The 17,278-nt window shown below is 48.2% G+C and overlaps 2 protein-coding genes across 2 annotated transcripts; one reads left to right on the forward strand and one right to left on the reverse strand.

The window, feature by feature from the left end:
- The first annotated feature begins 799 nt into the window (after positions 1–799).
- LOC127005702 (RIB43A-like with coiled-coils protein 2) lies at positions 800–7,461 on the forward strand. Its single transcript, XM_050874819.1, has 9 exons — positions 800–1,296; positions 1,684–1,824; positions 2,438–2,559; positions 2,857–2,982; positions 3,290–3,404; positions 3,804–3,958; positions 4,490–4,562; positions 5,764–5,870; positions 6,484–7,461. The coding sequence occupies exons 1-9, from the start codon at positions 1,057–1,059 to the stop codon at positions 6,626–6,628; spliced, it is 1,224 nt and encodes a 407-aa protein (XP_050730776.1). The 5' UTR covers positions 800–1,056; the 3' UTR covers positions 6,629–7,461.
- Positions 7,267–17,278, reverse strand: LOC127005701 (uncharacterized). The gene is made up of 5 exons (XM_050874818.1): positions 17,024–17,278; positions 11,040–11,878; positions 10,655–10,855; positions 9,912–10,515; positions 7,267–8,532 (listed from the first exon to the last, which is right to left on the reverse strand). Exons 2-5 carry the CDS (start codon positions 11,795–11,797, stop codon positions 8,137–8,139), a joined length of 1,959 nt encoding a protein of 652 aa, XP_050730775.1. The 5' UTR covers positions 11,798–11,878; positions 17,024–17,278; the 3' UTR covers positions 7,267–8,136.

Consider the following 17,278-nt stretch of genomic DNA (forward strand, 5'->3'; position numbering starts at 1 on the left):
AGCTCTATAGTAGTAGTAGTAGTAGTAGTAGTAGTAGTAGTAGTAGTAGTAGTAGTAGTAGTAGTAGTGGTAGTAGAAGTAGCAGTAGTAGCAGTAGTAGTAGTAGTAGTAGTGGTAGTAGTAGCAGTAGTAGTGGCGGTAGAGGTAGAGGTAGTGGTCGTGGTGGTTGTAGTAGTAGTAGTAGTAGAAGGAGTAGCAGTAGTAGTAGTAGCGGTAGAAGGGGTAGTAGTAGTGGAAGCAGTGGTGGTAGTAGAAGTAATAGAAGAAGTAGCAGTAGTTGTAGTAATAGTAGTAGTAGTAGTTGTTGTTGTTGTTGTTGTTGTTGTTGTTGTTGTTGTTGTTGTTGTTGTTATTATTGTTGTTGTTAATGCTGTTGCTGTTGTTGTTGTTGTTGTTGCTGTTGTTGTTGTTGTTGCTGTTGTTGTTGTTGTTGCTGCTGCTATTGTTGTTGTTGTTTTTACGCACTATAATAGTGCCGGCTGACTTTCTTGCCGGGGTGTGTGTCGGTCCCGCCTGTTAGTGTTGCAGGCAAGTGGTTTATAGTGGCGCCATTTTTGCCCGGCTCACACTTCACCCCCAAAGCTCCACTTGATCTTTTTGAGAGTTTTGCTGAAGTTTGGGTTGATAGGCGGTCACCAAGACAGCATGTGAGTAATCTTGGGCCATTCGGCGGTGACTGAACACGGTCAGCTTGTAGCGGTGGGTGGGACGCGAACTCAGGGCCTCCAGGACGCCGCGCCCTATTGGTCAGCGTGTGGGTGTCTTGGGCCCGGGGGACCTAGGTTCGAGTCTCACCGATGCACGCTGACAGTTTCAAACAATCGCCGAGTGTCTGAAGGTTACCCACTTGCTGCCCAGACCTTCAATCAGCCCTGCCTTCAGCGACTTCGGTCAGGAGGAGCACCGGGGGGCAGCATTGGCCAGGCAAGAGTCACGCATCACGGCAGACACTATAAAGAAAATTCGCCTGAGCCACTAACGAGCTGGGCCGTCCAAGAGATCCTCAAGAAGGCCTACTGGGGCTATAGGCAGCACATTAAACAAAAAATAGTTGTAATGGCTTTAGTGATACTATTCAACTCTACAAAACCAGCAACTTCACCACCGGAACCCACCACCACCACCACCGCCATGCCCTCCTTCAACCCCGACACCACCGCCGCCACCGCCGCCGCCCCCGCCCTGCCGTCGTGGGTGCTGGAGGCCCGGGACGCCGCCGCCATAGCCCGCCGCCGCCGCCTACTGCAGGAGCGCGCCTACAGGATTCACGCCCAGCCGCGCTCCACCTCCATCGCTGTGAGTATATAGTAGTGGTAATGGCAGTGGTAGTGGTGGTAGTAGTGGTAGGAGGAGGAGGAGGAGGAGAAGAGCCGGTCATGGTGATCTTGAGGGCACAGTAGTAGTAGTAGTAGTAGTAATAGTAAAGACTAGCATAGTAAGCGGTGTAATAAGACAGTAGTAGCTGTAGTAGTAGTGGTGTTTAGTAGATTAGTAGTAATAGCAGTAGTAGTAGTAGTAGTAGTAGTAGAGGTAATAGCAATAGTAGTATTGATTGGTGCAATGACCCGAGCAGTTATGAACAGGAAAACAGTAGCAGCAGTGGGTGGTGGAGGGGGGTTGGATGCCGTGTGCTGAGTGCTGAGGGCCGGGCCGGAGTGGGCGCTGAGTGTCTTCCCGCCGCAGGTGGACGTGGAGGGGCTGACGCAGCAGGTGGAGGAGCGGCGGCGGCGGGAGGAGCAGCAGGAGCGGGAGGAGGAGGAGTTCATGCGCCTGGCAGCCACGCAGGACCGCGCCGCCCTGCTGCTGCACCACCGCGAGGACAAGGTAAACACACCATTAGAGCATTTTTTTTTCTCTCTCCTGGTTCACGCAAATAAGTGGCAGGCCGACAACTGACCGTGTCTTAGCGCCTCGCGGCCTGGTGGAGCGCAGACTTGAGTTTCGATAAGGGATGCTGCGGCAGTTTGATTCAGTGCATCGTAAGGCTCTCGGGCATCTCCTGGTATTCTTTTTTGAAATTATTATTTTTTTTTTACAATTAGCCTAGAGCGCCAGGAAGTTTTCATGATGGGATCTTTTGGTCGGCTCCGGCAAGTTAGTGTTGCGGGCAAGTGTTTCTATAGTGGTGCCATCCTTGCCTGGGTCACGCTGCCCCCCGGAGCTCCACTTGATTCTCTTGAGAGCTTCGTTGAAGTCTGGGTTGACAGGCGTTAGGCAGAGTGGTAGATTAAAGTCATTGTGAAACATCTTCTGGCAATGTCAGGCTCACCGGGTTGTTTCTGTAAGAGACAGTCCCGAGTGGAGGAGGCCAATGGGACGCCCACAGAGTTCATGGTTAAAATAGTACGATAGATCCTGCCATGAGGTGCTACTTGGGACGGGAAGGGGCCTGCGTTGGAACTTGCCCGCCCCTACTGACTGCTTGCTTCCCGCCCAGGCCGAGGAGGAGCGGCGGGAGGCGCTGAAGACGTTCTGGCGGGAGGAGCAGCGGCCGGAGAGGCGGAGAGACGCCGACCTCGAGGCGCGCGAACATGTGACCTCCGCGCTGTACGAACTGAGGTGAGAAAAAGAGAGAGAGAGAGAGAGAGAGAGAGAGAGAGAGAGAGAGAGAGAGAGAGAGAGAGAGAGAGAGAGAATCACTAAGGAGCATACGAAGAAAATCAAACGAGAGAAAAAGAAACAAAATCGAAAGAAAAGAAAAAGACGAACAGATTAATACTGAAAACAAAATCAAAACACGTATGAGACAAATAAAACAATAATACGAATAGTCGACATAAAAAAAATGCATAAACGTAAAAAGAATCCAATCCCTTTCCTTTACTCTTCCAACAGTATTCAATCCCTTTCACACAGGTTCGAGGGCGAGGACCTGGGCCGGAAGGATCGTGAGCAGGCCCAACGGCAGCAGGCGAGGGAGTGGCTACAGCAGCAGAGGGACGAGCAGCGACTCAGGGAACAGCAGGAGCAGGAGCAGGAGAGGTGAGGGGGAGTGTGGGGGGAGAGAGAGAGAGAGAGAGAGAGAGAGAGAGAGAGAGAGAGAGAGAGAGAGAGAGAGAGAGAGAGAGAGAGAAGGTGGATAAGAAATGATAGATGGAAGGAGGATGGGAAAGAAAAGGAGAGAGGCGGAGAGAGGACTTCAAGCTGACTGAATGATCGAACAATATCTAGCAAACCCCCATACTTACATACATGCATACATACTTACATACATACTCCGATACACACCTACATCCCCCTCCCCCCCCACACACACACGCACGGACACACATACGCCCCCTCTCCCCAGACTGCGGGAGTTGGAGTGCGCGGAGGCTGCGGACCGGGCGCGTCAGCTGGGCCAGGCCGAGGAGGAGCTGCGCCGCGCTGAGAGTCTGGCGCTGACCCGATACAACCTGGCGCTGGTAACACTGGCAGGGGATGGTAACGCTGTTGCTATTACAACTACTGCTATTACTACTGCTACTACTACTACTACTACTCTACTACTGCTACTTCATTTTTACGCATATTATTAATTAAATCTTCTTGTACTATTACTGCTACTATTATTAAACTATGGCTACTTTTACCACTACTTCCTTAACTACAAAACAACAATAGTAATAATAACCACTACTAATATTTTTTCCCTTTATTTTACGCTATTTTTTATATAGAGGAAGAAAAGGACAAAAAAAGAGCCCGTATAACTACTACTACTACAACTACTACTACTATTACTATTACTATTACTACTACTACTACTACTACTACTACTACTACTACTACTAAAACCACTACAGTCACTTCCCCATCCCCAGAGTCGCGAGCGTGAGGTATCTCGCTACCAGGACAGCCTAGCAAGTCGAGAGGCCGAACATCAGGAGGTGGCCAACGCCGTGATGGGATCCTTTCTGACGGAGGCACCCGCGCAGGCTCGTAGCGCCCTGGGGCCACACCGGGTCATTCCCCATAGGTACGGAGCCGCGGGGAAAAGGTAGTGGGGAGGGAGGGGTAGGAGAGAAGGGGGAGAAAGGGTAGAAAGGAGAGGAGAGGAGGGAAAGTAGAAGAAGGGTGAGATGGGAAGGTAAAGAATGAGGAAGAAGGAAAGGGGAGGAAAGAATAGGGAATAGGGGAATAGGAATAGAGAAAGAAGGAGAAAGGAGGGAAGATAAAGGAAGGGATAGAACAAAAAAACAAAACAAGATAGGAAACGAAAATGAAGCGAAGGGGAGATGACAAAAATAAGAAAAACAGATGAAAAGGTATGAGAAGGAAAGGGGAAATAAGAATAAGGAGCAGGGGAATAGGGAAAGAAGGGAATGTAAAGGAAAGGATAGAACAAAAACAACGAAAGGAAAGGAAACGAAAGGGAGATGACAAAAAAAAAATTAATAGGTATGATTTTTCTCTATTTTTTCATCCTTTTTTCACGTTCTACCTCCCTTCTCTACGTTCAGCATCTCCCGTTCTTTTGGTCTCAGTGAACGTACCCTCTTCGTTACAGGTGGAAGGGCATGAGTGAAGGAGAACGACGCAGCATCCAGGAGACTCGTGAACGGCAGGTGGCGGAGAGGAAGGTGAGGGGAGATGGGAGGATGAGGATGAGGATGAGGAGGAGGAGGAGGATTTTATGTGGTGCTAATGTTTGATATTGTTTCTGCTCATGTTCTTGATCTTGTTCTTTCTTTTTCTGTAACGAGGATTGATCGAGTCTTCATTTTCTTCTTCCTTGTCTTCTTTAACTCCTCCTCTTTCTTTCCCTTTTTCCTCTTTTTTTATTATTTTTTTGCTTTTGTCTTCTTCAGAAAGCCATGTTGTTTTTTCTTCGGAGTTAGTATGCTGTCTCCTTCTTTCTTCTCTTTTTTTTCTCTTCCCTTTATCTTTTTTCTTATTCATCTCCTCTTCCATTCCTGTTAGTGGTGTCAATAATTCCCTTTCTGCTCTTTTTCATCATTTCTGTCCACCTCCGCCTCCTCCTCCTCTTATAAGCAATGACTATTCCTCCTCCTCCTCCTCTTCTAAGCAATGAGTCTCTTCCTCCTCCTCCCCTTCTAAGCAATGACTATTCCTCCTCTTCCTTCTCTTCTAAGCAATGAGTCTCTTCCTCCTCCTCCTCTTCTAAGCAATGACTATTCCTCCTCTTCCTCCTCTTACTAAGCAATGAGTCTCTTCCTCCTCCTCCCCTTCTAAGCAATGACTATTCCTCCTCTTCCTTCTCTTCTAAGCAATGAGTCTCTTCCTCCTCCTCCTCTTCTAAGCAATGACTATTCCTCCTCTTCCTTCTCTTCTAAGCAATGAGTCTCTTCCTCCTCCTCCTCTTCTAAGCAATGACTATTCCTCCTCTTCCTTCTCTTCTAAGCAATGAGTCTCTTCCTCCTCCTCCTCTTCTAAGCAATGACTATTCCTCCTCTTCCTTCTCTTCTAAGCAATGAGCCTCTTCCTCCTCCTCCTCTTCTAAGCAATGACTATTCCTCCTCTTCCTTCTCTTCTAAGCAATGAGCCTCTTCCTCCTCCTCCCCTTCTAAGCAATGAGTATTCCTCCTCTTCCTTCTCTTCTAAGCAATGAATCCTACTCTTCTAAGCAATGAGCCTTCCTCCTCCTCCTCCTCCTCCTCCTCCTCCTAAACAATGACTTATTCTTCCTCCTCCTCCTCTTCTAAGCAATGATTCTTCCTCTTCCTCTTCTAAGCAATGACTTCCTCCTCCTCTTCTAAGCAATGACTATTCCTCCTTCTCCTCTTCTAAGCAATGCCTCTTCCTCCTTCTTCTCTTCCCCAGCGTCGTGAGGAGGAGGAGCGGCGGCGGGACGCGGCGTGGGAGGACTATGCCAGCCATGCGGACAGGGCGGCGCTGAAGGCTGACCACAGACACCACACCGACGCCAAGTACGTGAGGAAGGGAAGATTTGTTTTTCACTATATTTCCCTATTTATTTACTTGCTTATTTATAGAGAGCATAATTTTTGTATATATTTGAAAGGTTTGTTTATATAGTCTTTTTTTTATAGGGGCATTTTCTTAGTTTGTTTTTCTTAGGATTTTTTCACGTTTTTTTCTCTTTTCTTGGGAGTATTTGAAGGTTTTTGTTTTTACGCTGTATTGTTTTTCTAGAAGTGTTTCTCGATGTCTTTTTATTTTTTTTTTTTTTTTTCGCTGCATTTTCCCTCGTTTTAGTTGTATGCTTTATTTCACATTCTACTACTGAACTTCTACTACTACTACTACTACTACTACTGTGACGGCGACGACGACCACAACAACGACTCTCCTATTCCTTCTCTTCTTATTATTACTTTTTCTTAACCTATCTTCACTTCTGTTTCTCTTTTTCATTGTTATATATCCTCTTTTCATTTTTTTTTCTTTTCATCTAATGCGTTTTTTAACTTATCTTTCCTCTTTCACCTCCACCTCTTTCTTCATTCCTCTTTCTCACCTTATTCGCATCTCTTCTTCCATGTTGTCCCCTCTCTCGTCTTCTCCCCCCTTCCCCCGCAGGCGTCGTGAGCAGCAGCTGGCGGCCACCAACCAGCACCTGGCCCAACAGCAGCACCAGTACCAGCGCCGCCTGACCTCAGCACTCACAAGCCCCGACCCTCCCACCCAAGACTTCTACAATAAGTTTGGGGTGCATCCACGCTAAGCTGGGTTCCTCTTGGTTCCTCTTGGGTACTCTGTTGTGTGTTTTCCTTGATTCCTCTTGATATTGTGAGTGTTCCTATTGATTCCTCTAGATTCTGTAAATGTTTCTCTTGATGATGTGCAAATTGTTCTCGAATCCTCTTGAGTAGCTATTCTTGATTACACTAACACACTAACGTTGCACATCGAAAGACGTATTAAACAATATATAAAAAAGTTCCCAATGAGGAGATTTCGACTGGCTAGAGTACTGTTGGAAATTACTGATATTGTATATCTTGACATTAAAAAAACAATAAATAATTACGCTGATAGAAAATCGCATACGAATATGTTTCCCAATGAAAATAAAGTGATAAAAACTACATTCAAACAGTTATGCACAATGTAAACAAAGTAATAATACAAAAAACTAGTCAAAGTACTTGTTCAAATGTTAACAAAATATTATGGAGAAAATAAATAAATACATACTACAACTTCTTAAATCCTTGCTACCTCTTTTGACCAGCTGATGGCGTTTATATGAAAAAAGAACAATGTAGGTCTAGTACACACAGCTTCCAATATGTAAAAGATTCCCCTCTCAAGATAACGGAAGAACTTAGTAATACATGATAGGCTGCAGTGAAACATGGGTTGAAGAGTGGCACCAGTTTTTATATAAGAATTTCTCGCTCGCAGAAGCTTCGCAGTACAAAAATAAAGCGTTTCCTTAATATTAAAGTTTGTGAGTTTTGAATGAATACAGAAATTGCTGGGAGGGGGGTTGTGTGTGTGTGTGTGTGTGTGTGTGTGTGTGTGTGTGTGTGTGTGTGTGTGTATGTGTGTGTGTGTGTAATAGTATGAGACGAAGAACAAAATAAAAACAGAAAATAAAAGAAAATAGTAAGGAATAAGCAAAAAACAACATGATTATAATTGAATGATAGAAAGAAAAAGAAAAGAAGAAAATGGAATAAAGACAGATAATGATAATACTAAAAAGAATAATAATGAGTGATGGAAGAATAAAGTTAGTGAGTAGGAATAAAATAATAATAAGAAGAAAACGATAAGTAGAAAAGAAGAAGAAAAAAAAAGAAAAGAAAAAAATGATATCTGGAAGTAATGAGAGAGATAAAGAAAATAAGAAGGAAAGAAAGAGAGAGAGAGAGAGAGAGAGAAAGCTTGCTAGATTGTTTAATAAGCGCAGAGTGACCCAGCATTATAACAACAACAACAATAACAACAACAACATCACCACCACCACCACCACCACCACCACCACTTCAATCATCAACACCATCAACACCACCCTTCTTTCATCACCTCCTCCTCACCATCACTTAACTTCATCACCATCAACACCAAAACACCACCACCACCACCACCTCTTCTTCATTACCAAACACTTTTATTCTCTTCTGTCCATCTTCTTTCTCTTCCTTCTCCTCCTTCTCATCCTTCACCTTCTCCCTTTCTCCCTCTTCCCTCTTCTTCCTCCCCACCTCCTTCTCCTCCTCCTCCTCACCCGCCTTCACCTCGCCCACGCCTCCCCTTCCACGTCCTTGCCGCACGCCTCGCACACTCCCCCACCCACGCCTTCACCTCCTGCAGCCTTTCCTTCAGACGATACAAGAACCTTCCCTCTTGCAACGGGTCTGGCAGGAGTCCAAAGAGCGGTTCATTTTCCTTCGCGAACTCCACCAGCAGCTCGTGGGGCCTCGGGTGGGCGTCCAGGGCCATGACAGCCTCCACGGTGGCCCTGCGGAAGACACACATGGCCCGCAGGAGTCTGGAGTGGAAGGCGGCGAAGCGAGTGGCCTGCGCAGGGTCGCCGCGGCCATACAGTAGGTTGAAGCCGTCGACGAGCCCGGATTCGTTGTCCAGAAGCCAGAGACCGCCAGTGGCCTTGTTGCGGACCTGCGGAGGGGAGAAGTAATTAAGTGGAGGAGGAGGAAGAGGAGTGTAACGGTCCGAATGTGAGTGAGCGAGAGAGAATGTGAGTAAGTCAGTGAGTGACAGAGTGAGTGAGTGAGGGAGTGAATGGGTGGCTAAGGAATGTAAGTGCGTAAAAGGTTATGCGAAGATAACACGGCGAGCGAATGAGCGAATATATGAACGAGAGTTACTGAAATCCCTCATCCCAAAGCCTCGAACCCCCCCAAGAAACCAATAACTAGTTAGTTAGGTAGGTAGGGTTTGATTGTAATGCCGAGAGGGAGTCACGTGGAGAAGGGGGAGGAGCTTAGCGAGGAGCAAAGGCGAGGGCAAGGAGACCCACGGGCCAGTGAGGAGACAAGCACCATTGTAGCAAGCCACAAGCTTGGGAGACGTGAGGAGACGAACACCCCTACAGCAAGGAGCGGCAGCGAGAAATCACAGAGAAGCGGGCTGGTCAGAGAGGTGTCCATCTCTCCACTCAGCCCCCGACCCAGACAACACCCACGGCCTGCTGTGTGAGGCGGGCTAGTCAGGAGACGAGCAGCAGGAAGCAAGAAAGGCAGAGAGTTGGAGTTGAGTGAGAGAGGTGTCCATCTCTCCACTCAGCCCCCCGAAAACCACCACAAACCAACAAGAGGCGGGAAGAGGTCGGGCCCCCAAAACACTGCCCCGAGCTGCTCCCTCTCCACCCCAAGCGGCGCCCGCCTCTCCACCCCAAGCGGCGCCCGCCTGTCAGTCATTCATTTTTAGTACTCCGCTAACCTTTGAAAAAAATGAAACTAAATACATATTTATATACAACCTTACTGTGAGTGTCATCATTTGGAGCCTGTCTTCCCGCTCATTTGAGATTAACGAACCCTTACACACGTCCCCCCATAGTACATTATCACCATCCAGTTTCTTAATATTGTCTCAAGTGGTTCACACGGAAATCCTCCCACCTTCCATAATTAATCACAAGTAACGCCCTTCTGGTCACAAACCTCGGAACGAGTGTTCACTTGTCCTGAGGCCTTACCATCCGGGACCAGCGCTCGGGAATGTAGACTACTACCACGCTACCACATACCATCACCATACCATCGTCAAAAAGGGATGTAGCGACACCAATAAACACAAGAAGACAATAGAGATATAAAGAGAACGCTACAGGAGGAAGAGGAGGAGGTGAAGAAGGTGGTGGAGGAGAGGAATGTGTGAGGGGAAAAAGGGTAGGAGGTGGAGGAATCAAGAAAAAAAAAAAGAAACTAGAAAGAAAGAAACACACACACACTCACACTCACTCACTCACTCACTCACTCACTCTCACACACACACAGCCCCGCCTCCTCTTCCCTCCCTTCCCCCCTACTCACCAGGTTATGCACGGTCCCCTTCAGCGCCTCCTGCCTCGCCTCCTCCCCCCCGGCGGCGTCCAGCATGTAAGCAACGCGGTCGTAGTTCGCCGTCAGGAAGTCAAACACCAGCAGGTCGCTCCACTGTAGAAGGCGTAGCAGCTCCCCCTCAGACGCCTCCTGTAGCGATGGGGGCCTTTGGGGGTTGAGTCTGTCCCCCTCCCTCCCCTCCTTTTCTTTTCCTCCTTCCTCTGTCTCTCCCTTTCTTTCTTCTTCCACTTTTCCTTTTTCTTCTTTCTTCTCTAGTTTTCTTTTCTCTTCCTCTACTCTTCCTCCTTTCTCTTCTTCCTTCTCCGCTCTTCTTTTCTCTTCTTCCACTTTTCTTTCTCCTTCTTCCTTCACTTCGTTGTTTTCCACTCCTTCGCCGCCTACTCCAGTTCTTTTTAGTCCACTGTTCATTCTCCTCTCATCTCCTTCGCCCCAGTTTTCTTCCTCCTCATTATTTTCTTGCGGCCCTTTGCGATCTTCAGCCTCCTCGTCCTCCTCGTCTTCTCCCTGGTCCGCCGTCAGCCCCAGCGTGGTGTTGGTGGCCAGGGCGTAGCGGAGACTGGCCGGCATGTGGTCACTGCGGAGGGGGGAAGGTGTTAGCCCTGGACCAGGTGGGGGACAGGAAGAGGAGGAGGAGGAGGAGGAGGAGGAGGAATAATGATAACCATGATGCTAATAATAATAGGTCAGGCCGTCGCCGTGACCCCGCCACTTACCGTTCGAGGTCCGGCAGCCAGGGGGTCAGCACAACCACGGGAGCGGCGCCCCAACCGGCTCGCTCCATCTGGGGGGCGGCGGCGGCCCAGCGCGGCTGGTCGGGGCGGGCCAGGGCGGCGGGCGGCACGCGGCGCAGCCTCAGTAGCCGCGCCAGGTAGAAGCTGAGCACCTCGCCCAGTAGCAGGTGGTCGTCGGGGTACCTGGGGGGGGGGGAGGAGAGTTAGCTGTGCACAGGACCGTCACCAATGGCAGTCCCCTCCATACACACACACACACACACACACACACACATACACACACACACACACACACACACATACACACACACATCGGTTTGTGAGTCACATCTGTGTTGCAGCGTTGCAGAAGAAGGCCTGGACTCACCTGTACCTGGCGCAGGCCGCGGCGCCGCCCGCCAGCAGCAGCCACTGGTTCTTGGGCCTGCCGCAGCGCTCCCAGCTGGGGTCCCGCAGCTCCACCACGTCGCGGCGCCGCAGCTGGCCCAACAGGCGGCCCACCTCGGCGTCCGAGAAGCCTTGGTCCTCGAGCCGCGCCTCCAGCCGCTGCGAGAACAAGACGCCGTCCCGCACCAGCTCCAGGCCGCCGCGGCCCGCCAGGCGGCGCGGCGGCAGCGCCAGGCGCGGCCACGACCACACCAGCGCCGGCGTGCGGAAAGCCTCGTCCTCCTGACGCGGCGGCGGCGGCGCACCCTCCTTGATGGAGAAGTCGAAGTAGTTCATGTCGAACACCGGGTTGTCCTCGTACTCGCGGCCGTCCTCGCTCTCGTCCTCGTAGTCCTGGCTCATCACCAGCTCCTCCTCGTCCTCCTCGTCCTCGTACTCGTACTCGTCGAGGCCGCTGTCGCTGTAGTCGTCATCCTCGGCGCCGCCCAGCCCCGGCCCGGCCCGCCGCAGGGCCCCCGCCCCGCCGCGCACCCTGGGCGAGGCGGGCGCGGCCTGCAGAAGCACCAGTGCCAGCAGGCACAGCAACAGCACCGCCAGCAGGCACAGCGCGGCGCTCACCACCCGCTGCAGGCGGTACACCGGCCACGACGGCGGCAGGTAGCAGCGGCAGGGGGCACGGCGACCCCCCCGGCCCCCCCAGGCGGCGGGGCGGAGGGGGTACTCGGCGACGCCCAGCATGGGGGGCGGCGAGGAGGGCACGGCGCCCCTAGCGGCGGCTCATGGCCCGGCGGGGGCTGGCGGGGTCACCGCGGCCTCATTCTGTCGGGGCGGAGAGCGTTTAGCCTTGCTGAAGAGCCTTGCTGCTGCTGCTGCCGCCACTGCTGCTGTACCTATATACTACTATTATTACTGGTACTAATATTATCATTACAATATACAATATATTACGAACAGTAATAATAATGCTAATAGTAATTGTAATAGTAACGGTAATAATGATAACGCCTCTGATTCACTGGTGTAATTGCCCTCAAAGGTCACTCCATTCTTTCCTTCATCACGTATCCCCGTCCGGCCCTCCCTCCCGCCTCCCCGCAGGCCTTCCGGACGCGACTCGTGGGCTGTGGCGTGGGTGACCGTGCGCACCCCGGCCAAGACACCGCCCGCTCCTCCAGACTATCATCAGCCACGGCACACGACGCACACTCCGTAACGCGGGAGAAAACGTAACAAGAACAGTAGAGCACCGAGTGAGTAGTGATCCGTCTCGCGTCTCGTGCTCATGAAGCCTCGAGCCCTGAACCCCTCAACCCCGCCACCGCCCCGGCCCGGCAGTAGCGGCTCTGACTCTGACGGGGCGAGTCGCGTTCTGGCCGTCGGCGCATTGGTCTGGTAAGTGTAATTATAACATAACCTCACCGTCTTTACTTCTATGCAGACTTAACCAACCCCGTAACCTAACCTAAATAGTCACATCCTTGACCCAGTGTAGTCCAGGGTCGCGAATTTAAGTCCATAACGATGCAATCCAGTTATCTAGCGTCCTCAGGCTCAGACCGCGGCCCGACGTCCCTCCTAGCTCCTTTCTATAATTATCTTCGCGGACCGCGTTCTCTCTGAACATTGTCTGTGGCGCCTTCTACTACTGCCTGGGAGCTGCGTGGGTGTTTCTGAATGGTTGACGGGGTTGTTTTCGTTGTGTTATGGGTTGTTTTGTTGTGTTATGGTTGTTTTCGTAGGGTTATGGGTTCCCGTTGGGTTAGGGGGCTTCTGAAGGGGTGAAGGGGTTGTTTTAAGTGGGTTAGGGGTTGTTACGTGGCAGAGAATGTGGGAGTCGCCTTGTACTCCTTCACCCTACCCCCGAACGTTGTCTGTGGCGCCTTCTACTACTGCCTGTGTGTGTGTGTGTGTGTTTCTGAAGGGTTGACGGGGTTGTTTATGTGGGTTGAGGGAAGGAATACGTGCTAGATGGGATGGGATTAGCAAGAGGACGTATGATTGGGGAAATAACTAATGGGAGAGGAACAGGAATATAAGGGAACTTCGTCGCCAGTTCCGTCTCTTCCTTGCCAGCGATAAATTTAGGGAGAGGAAGTTCTGGGCGGTAATGTTTTATGGGTTTGGGGTTGAAACACGTGCCAGAGGATGTGGGATTAGCAAAGAGGGGCGTCTGCGTGGGGGATAGCTAGCGAGAGAGGTGCGGGAGAAGGGGAACACCATGAGACACTACACTTCCAGCTTTGTAACGTTAAGCGAAGGGACGTCAGCGTGAGGGTGAACATACACCTTGGCAGCGTGCGTTTTTTTTTTTTTTTTTTTTTTTTTTTTTACGTTGTTGCCTATTGCGCCGGTAGGCATCTTCCCGGTGGGGCCTGATGGTCGTCCCAAGGCTTCTTCCAGGTGGGGCCTGATGGTCGGCCCAGCCCGTTCTGGCGCAGGCGAGTATTTATAGTGGCGCCATCTTGCATTGGCTCATGCTGCCCCCCGGAACTCGTTCTTGATTCGCTTGGACGGCTTCCTCTAGAGTCCGGGTTGATGGGTGGTCTTCAGGACAGCATGTGGGTAGTTTTAAGCCACTCGGCGGTGACTGAAAAATCCGAGTGGCAGCGTGAGGATTCGAACCCGCGTCGTCCGTCACGCGGCGAATGTGGGTCCAGTACGCTATCACTTCGGCCACCGCCGTACTCGCAGCTCCGCCTTACTCAAAGTTGATACTCACTGCCAACTCGAAACGAACGGAATCTTCTAATCTAATCCGTTCTTTGCAAGCGACGGTTTCTACACACTTGACTTCCAAATACAATAATTGCTATACTTGCACCATTCTGTTAATAAGAGAAAATTGACGTATTGGATGTAGCCATTAACCCGTACAAGTGGGTCATAGAAAGGTCGTCCATATAGGGACTGAAATGACCATAGGAGTTCATTAATAAAGCTGGAGATAATTGATAAAGCTGGAGATAATTGATAAAGCTGGAGATAATTGATAAAGCTGGAGATAATGAATAAAGCTGGAGATAATTGATAAAGCTGGAGATAATTAATAAAGCTGGAGATAATTGATAAAGCTGGAGATAATTGATAAAGCTGGAGATAATTGATAAAGCTGGAGTTAATTGATAAAGCTGGAGATAATTGATAAAGCTGGAGTTAATTGATAAAGCTGGAGATAATTGATAAAGCTGGAGATAATTGATAAAGCTGGAGATAACTGATAAAGCTGGAGATAATTGATAAAGCTGGAGATAATTGATAAAGCTGGAGATAATTGATAAAGCTGGAGATAATTGATAAAGCTGGAGATAATTGATAAAGCTAGAGATAATTGATAAAGCTGGAGATAATTGACAAAGCTGGAGATAATTGATAAAGCTAGAGATAACTGATAAAGCTGGAGATAACTGATAAAGCTGGAGATAATTGATAAAGCTGGAGATAATTGATAAAGCTAGAGATAACTGATAAAGCTGGAGATAACTGATAAAGCTGGAGATAATTGATAAAGCTGGAGATAATTGATAAAGCTGGAGATAATTGATAAAGCTGGAGATAATTGATAAAGCTGGAGATAATTGATAAAGCTGGAGTTAATTGATAAAGCTGGAGATAATTGATAAAGCTGGAGATAATTGATAAAGCTGGAGATAATTGACAAAGCTGGAGATAATTGATAAAGCTGGAGATAATTGATAAAGCTGGAGATAATTGATAAAGCTGGAGTTAACTGATAAAGCTGGAGTTAACTGATAAAGCTGGAGTTAACTGATAAAGCTGGAGTTAACTGATAAAGCTGGAGTTAACTGATAAAGCTGGAGTTAACTGATAAAGCTGGAGATAATTGATAAAGCTGGAGTTAATTGATAAAGCTGGAGATAATTGATAAAGCTGGAGTTAATTGATAAAGCTGGAGATAATTGATAAAGCTGGAGATAATTGATAAAGCTGGAGTTAATTGATAAAGCTGGAGATAACTGATAAAGCTGGAGTTAACTGATAAAACTGGAGATAATTGATAAAGCTGGAGTTAATTGATAAAGCTGGAGATAACTGATAAAGCTGGAGATAACTGATAAAGCTGGAGATAATTGATAAAGCTGGAGTTAATTGATAAAGCTGGAGATAACTGATAAAGCTGGAGATAATTGATAAAGCTGAACTCATCGCAAGGGAATGAATAGCTGTGTAAAAGAACTCGGAATATTGGCGTTAGTTTTTTGTTTCTTTTTACACGTTTTAGATGAATTGTTATTAACCCGTACAAGTGGTTCATAGAAAGATCGAATAGTATATAAAATGGCGCCTGGCTGACTGATAGGTTCGATCTGATCTTAAGGGAATGGCCGAGGAAGAGAGATTATCTTTTTCGTTTAGTCATTTCCTTTCCTTTATTCCTCACTTAAGGATCGATTCGTTGTCTTATAACGCTGAATGTCACGTCGCAATGGTTTAAATGGTCAAATCTGCCTCCTCTACACCATGAGAACACACACACACACACACACACACACACACACACACACACACACACACACACACACACACACAATGATATAAACATCGGTGTTGTAGATGGAAGCGACTCACACATACTTGATGATGATGGAAAAAAAATATCACAGACTTGTAAAATATTGCAAGACTATCTATACAAGCTCTGTGAGGGGAGTATCAAGTGGCAGATGAAGTCAGTGTGGGTACCTGTCACGTAATAAATAGTGTTTGGGATAAGTAATGAGACCAGATTGGGAACATAAGCAAAGAAAATCAAACTTGCAAATTTCAGGAAAAGTAAGAAATTTGGGAGTGATGATTGATAGCAAGCCAATACCAACAGATCAAATGAATTAAAAAGTAAGGAATATTTACATAATGACTGCAAACATAAAAGAGGTCTTCATAAACATAAATAAAAAAATAGGTTAAGGAAGATAACTATCATTTATAAGGTCGGGTATGGAGTATGTAGCAACAATATAGAACCCACATGATATATACAGAACACACACACACACACACACACACACTGACAAACACCCAGCCGCCACACACACACACACACACACACACACACACACACACACACACACACACACACATGAACATTAAGAAGACTGAAAGAGTACAAAGGACTGCTACGAGATGGGTTCAGAGCTCGAGAAATAGCTTACGATGAATGACTGGAGAAAATTTGAACCTGCCAACCATGGATGAGAGGAGGAGAGGAAATAATATGAACTCCATCTGCCACTCGGCACTCCATTCTTATAACTTGTGAGGATCTTCTTGCAATTTCTTACATTTCTGATTTTTCATTGGACTTTTGCATCATCGGAAAACACGCTTATGTACCCTTCACCTTAATTAAGCACTGATGTTTGTATGAATATGCCACAGGGAAAGAGGAAATATAAGGAAAAAGCGCATGGAAAGTTAACATCAAGGGGAAACAGCAGAAAACTATATAAGAAGCGTAATAGTTTTCTTTTTCGTCTCCAAGATTTCGTATTCTTAACTATTTTCTTGCCGTTGCTGTAGGAGAGTATATAATCAGTCCTGCCCTAGATGCTTGTAAGGTAATTCAGCTTTCCAAATAGAGACGTTGACGAAGGTGTGTATGCGCTTTCTGTGTGTGTGTGTGTGTGTGTGTGTGTGTGTGTCAATAGCATTCACAAATTTGAAGAAATATTAAATGAAATGGTTTAAAAATATAGAAACGCGAGCCTAGCTTTATCCTGTTAAGATGCAATTAGTAACACACACACACACACACACACACACACTGACAAACATCCAGCCACACACACACACCTTGACAAACACCCAGCTACACACACACACACACACACACACGCACGTTCTTCCGACACACAATACACACACCGCCAGCCACACACACAGCACCTCTCCCTCACCTCCTAACCTACACACCTTGCCACACACCACCACCAGCACACCACTCACCAAGAAAGGAACGTTGGCAGGGTGCAGAGGAGACGTGGTTCTGGCCGGAAGGGGTGCCAGGGGGAAGCAGGGAGAGGCAGGGTGGAAAGAAATCACAGAACCTTAACAGAACACACGACATTAGATCAGTGAGCCCCACCCCGTAGGAATGAAGGGCGGCAACTGACTGACTGTGTTTGTGTGTGTGTGAGAGGGCATGAGGGAGGGAGGGAGAGAGAGAGGTAAGGGAGAGGAAGGTAGGTAGGAGCCGGTAGG

This window comes from Eriocheir sinensis, chromosome 30, assembly GCF_024679095.1.
Source record: "Eriocheir sinensis breed Jianghai 21 chromosome 30, ASM2467909v1, whole genome shotgun sequence".
NCBI lineage: Eukaryota > Metazoa > Arthropoda > Malacostraca > Decapoda > Varunidae > Eriocheir > Eriocheir sinensis.

Bases quoted from the DNA above. Each gene is read 5' to 3' on its own strand.
- LOC127005702 (XM_050874819.1), top strand. From the start codon at position 1,057: ATGGCTTTAGTGATACTATTCAACTCTACAAAACCAGCAACTTCACCA. The intron at 2,983-3,289 runs GTGAGGGGGAGT...CCCTCTCCCCAG, and splicing joins CAGGAGCAGGAGCAGGAGAG to ACTGCGGGAGTTGGAGTGCG. The intron at 5,871-6,483 runs GTACGTGAGGAA...CTTCCCCCGCAG, and splicing joins AGACACCACACCGACGCCAA to GCGTCGTGAGCAGCAGCTGG.
- LOC127005701 (XM_050874818.1), bottom strand. From the start codon at position 11,797: ATGCTGGGCGTCGCCGAGTACCCCCTCCGCCCCGCCGCCTGGGGGGGC. The intron at 10,856-11,039 runs GTGAGTCCAGGC...CCCCCCCCCCAG, and splicing joins GCGGCCTGCGCCAGGTACAG to GTACCCCGACGACCACCTGC. The intron at 8,533-9,911 runs GTGAGTAGGGGG...TCCCCTCCGCAG, and splicing joins AGGGGACCGTGCATAACCTG to GTCCGCAACAAGGCCACTGG.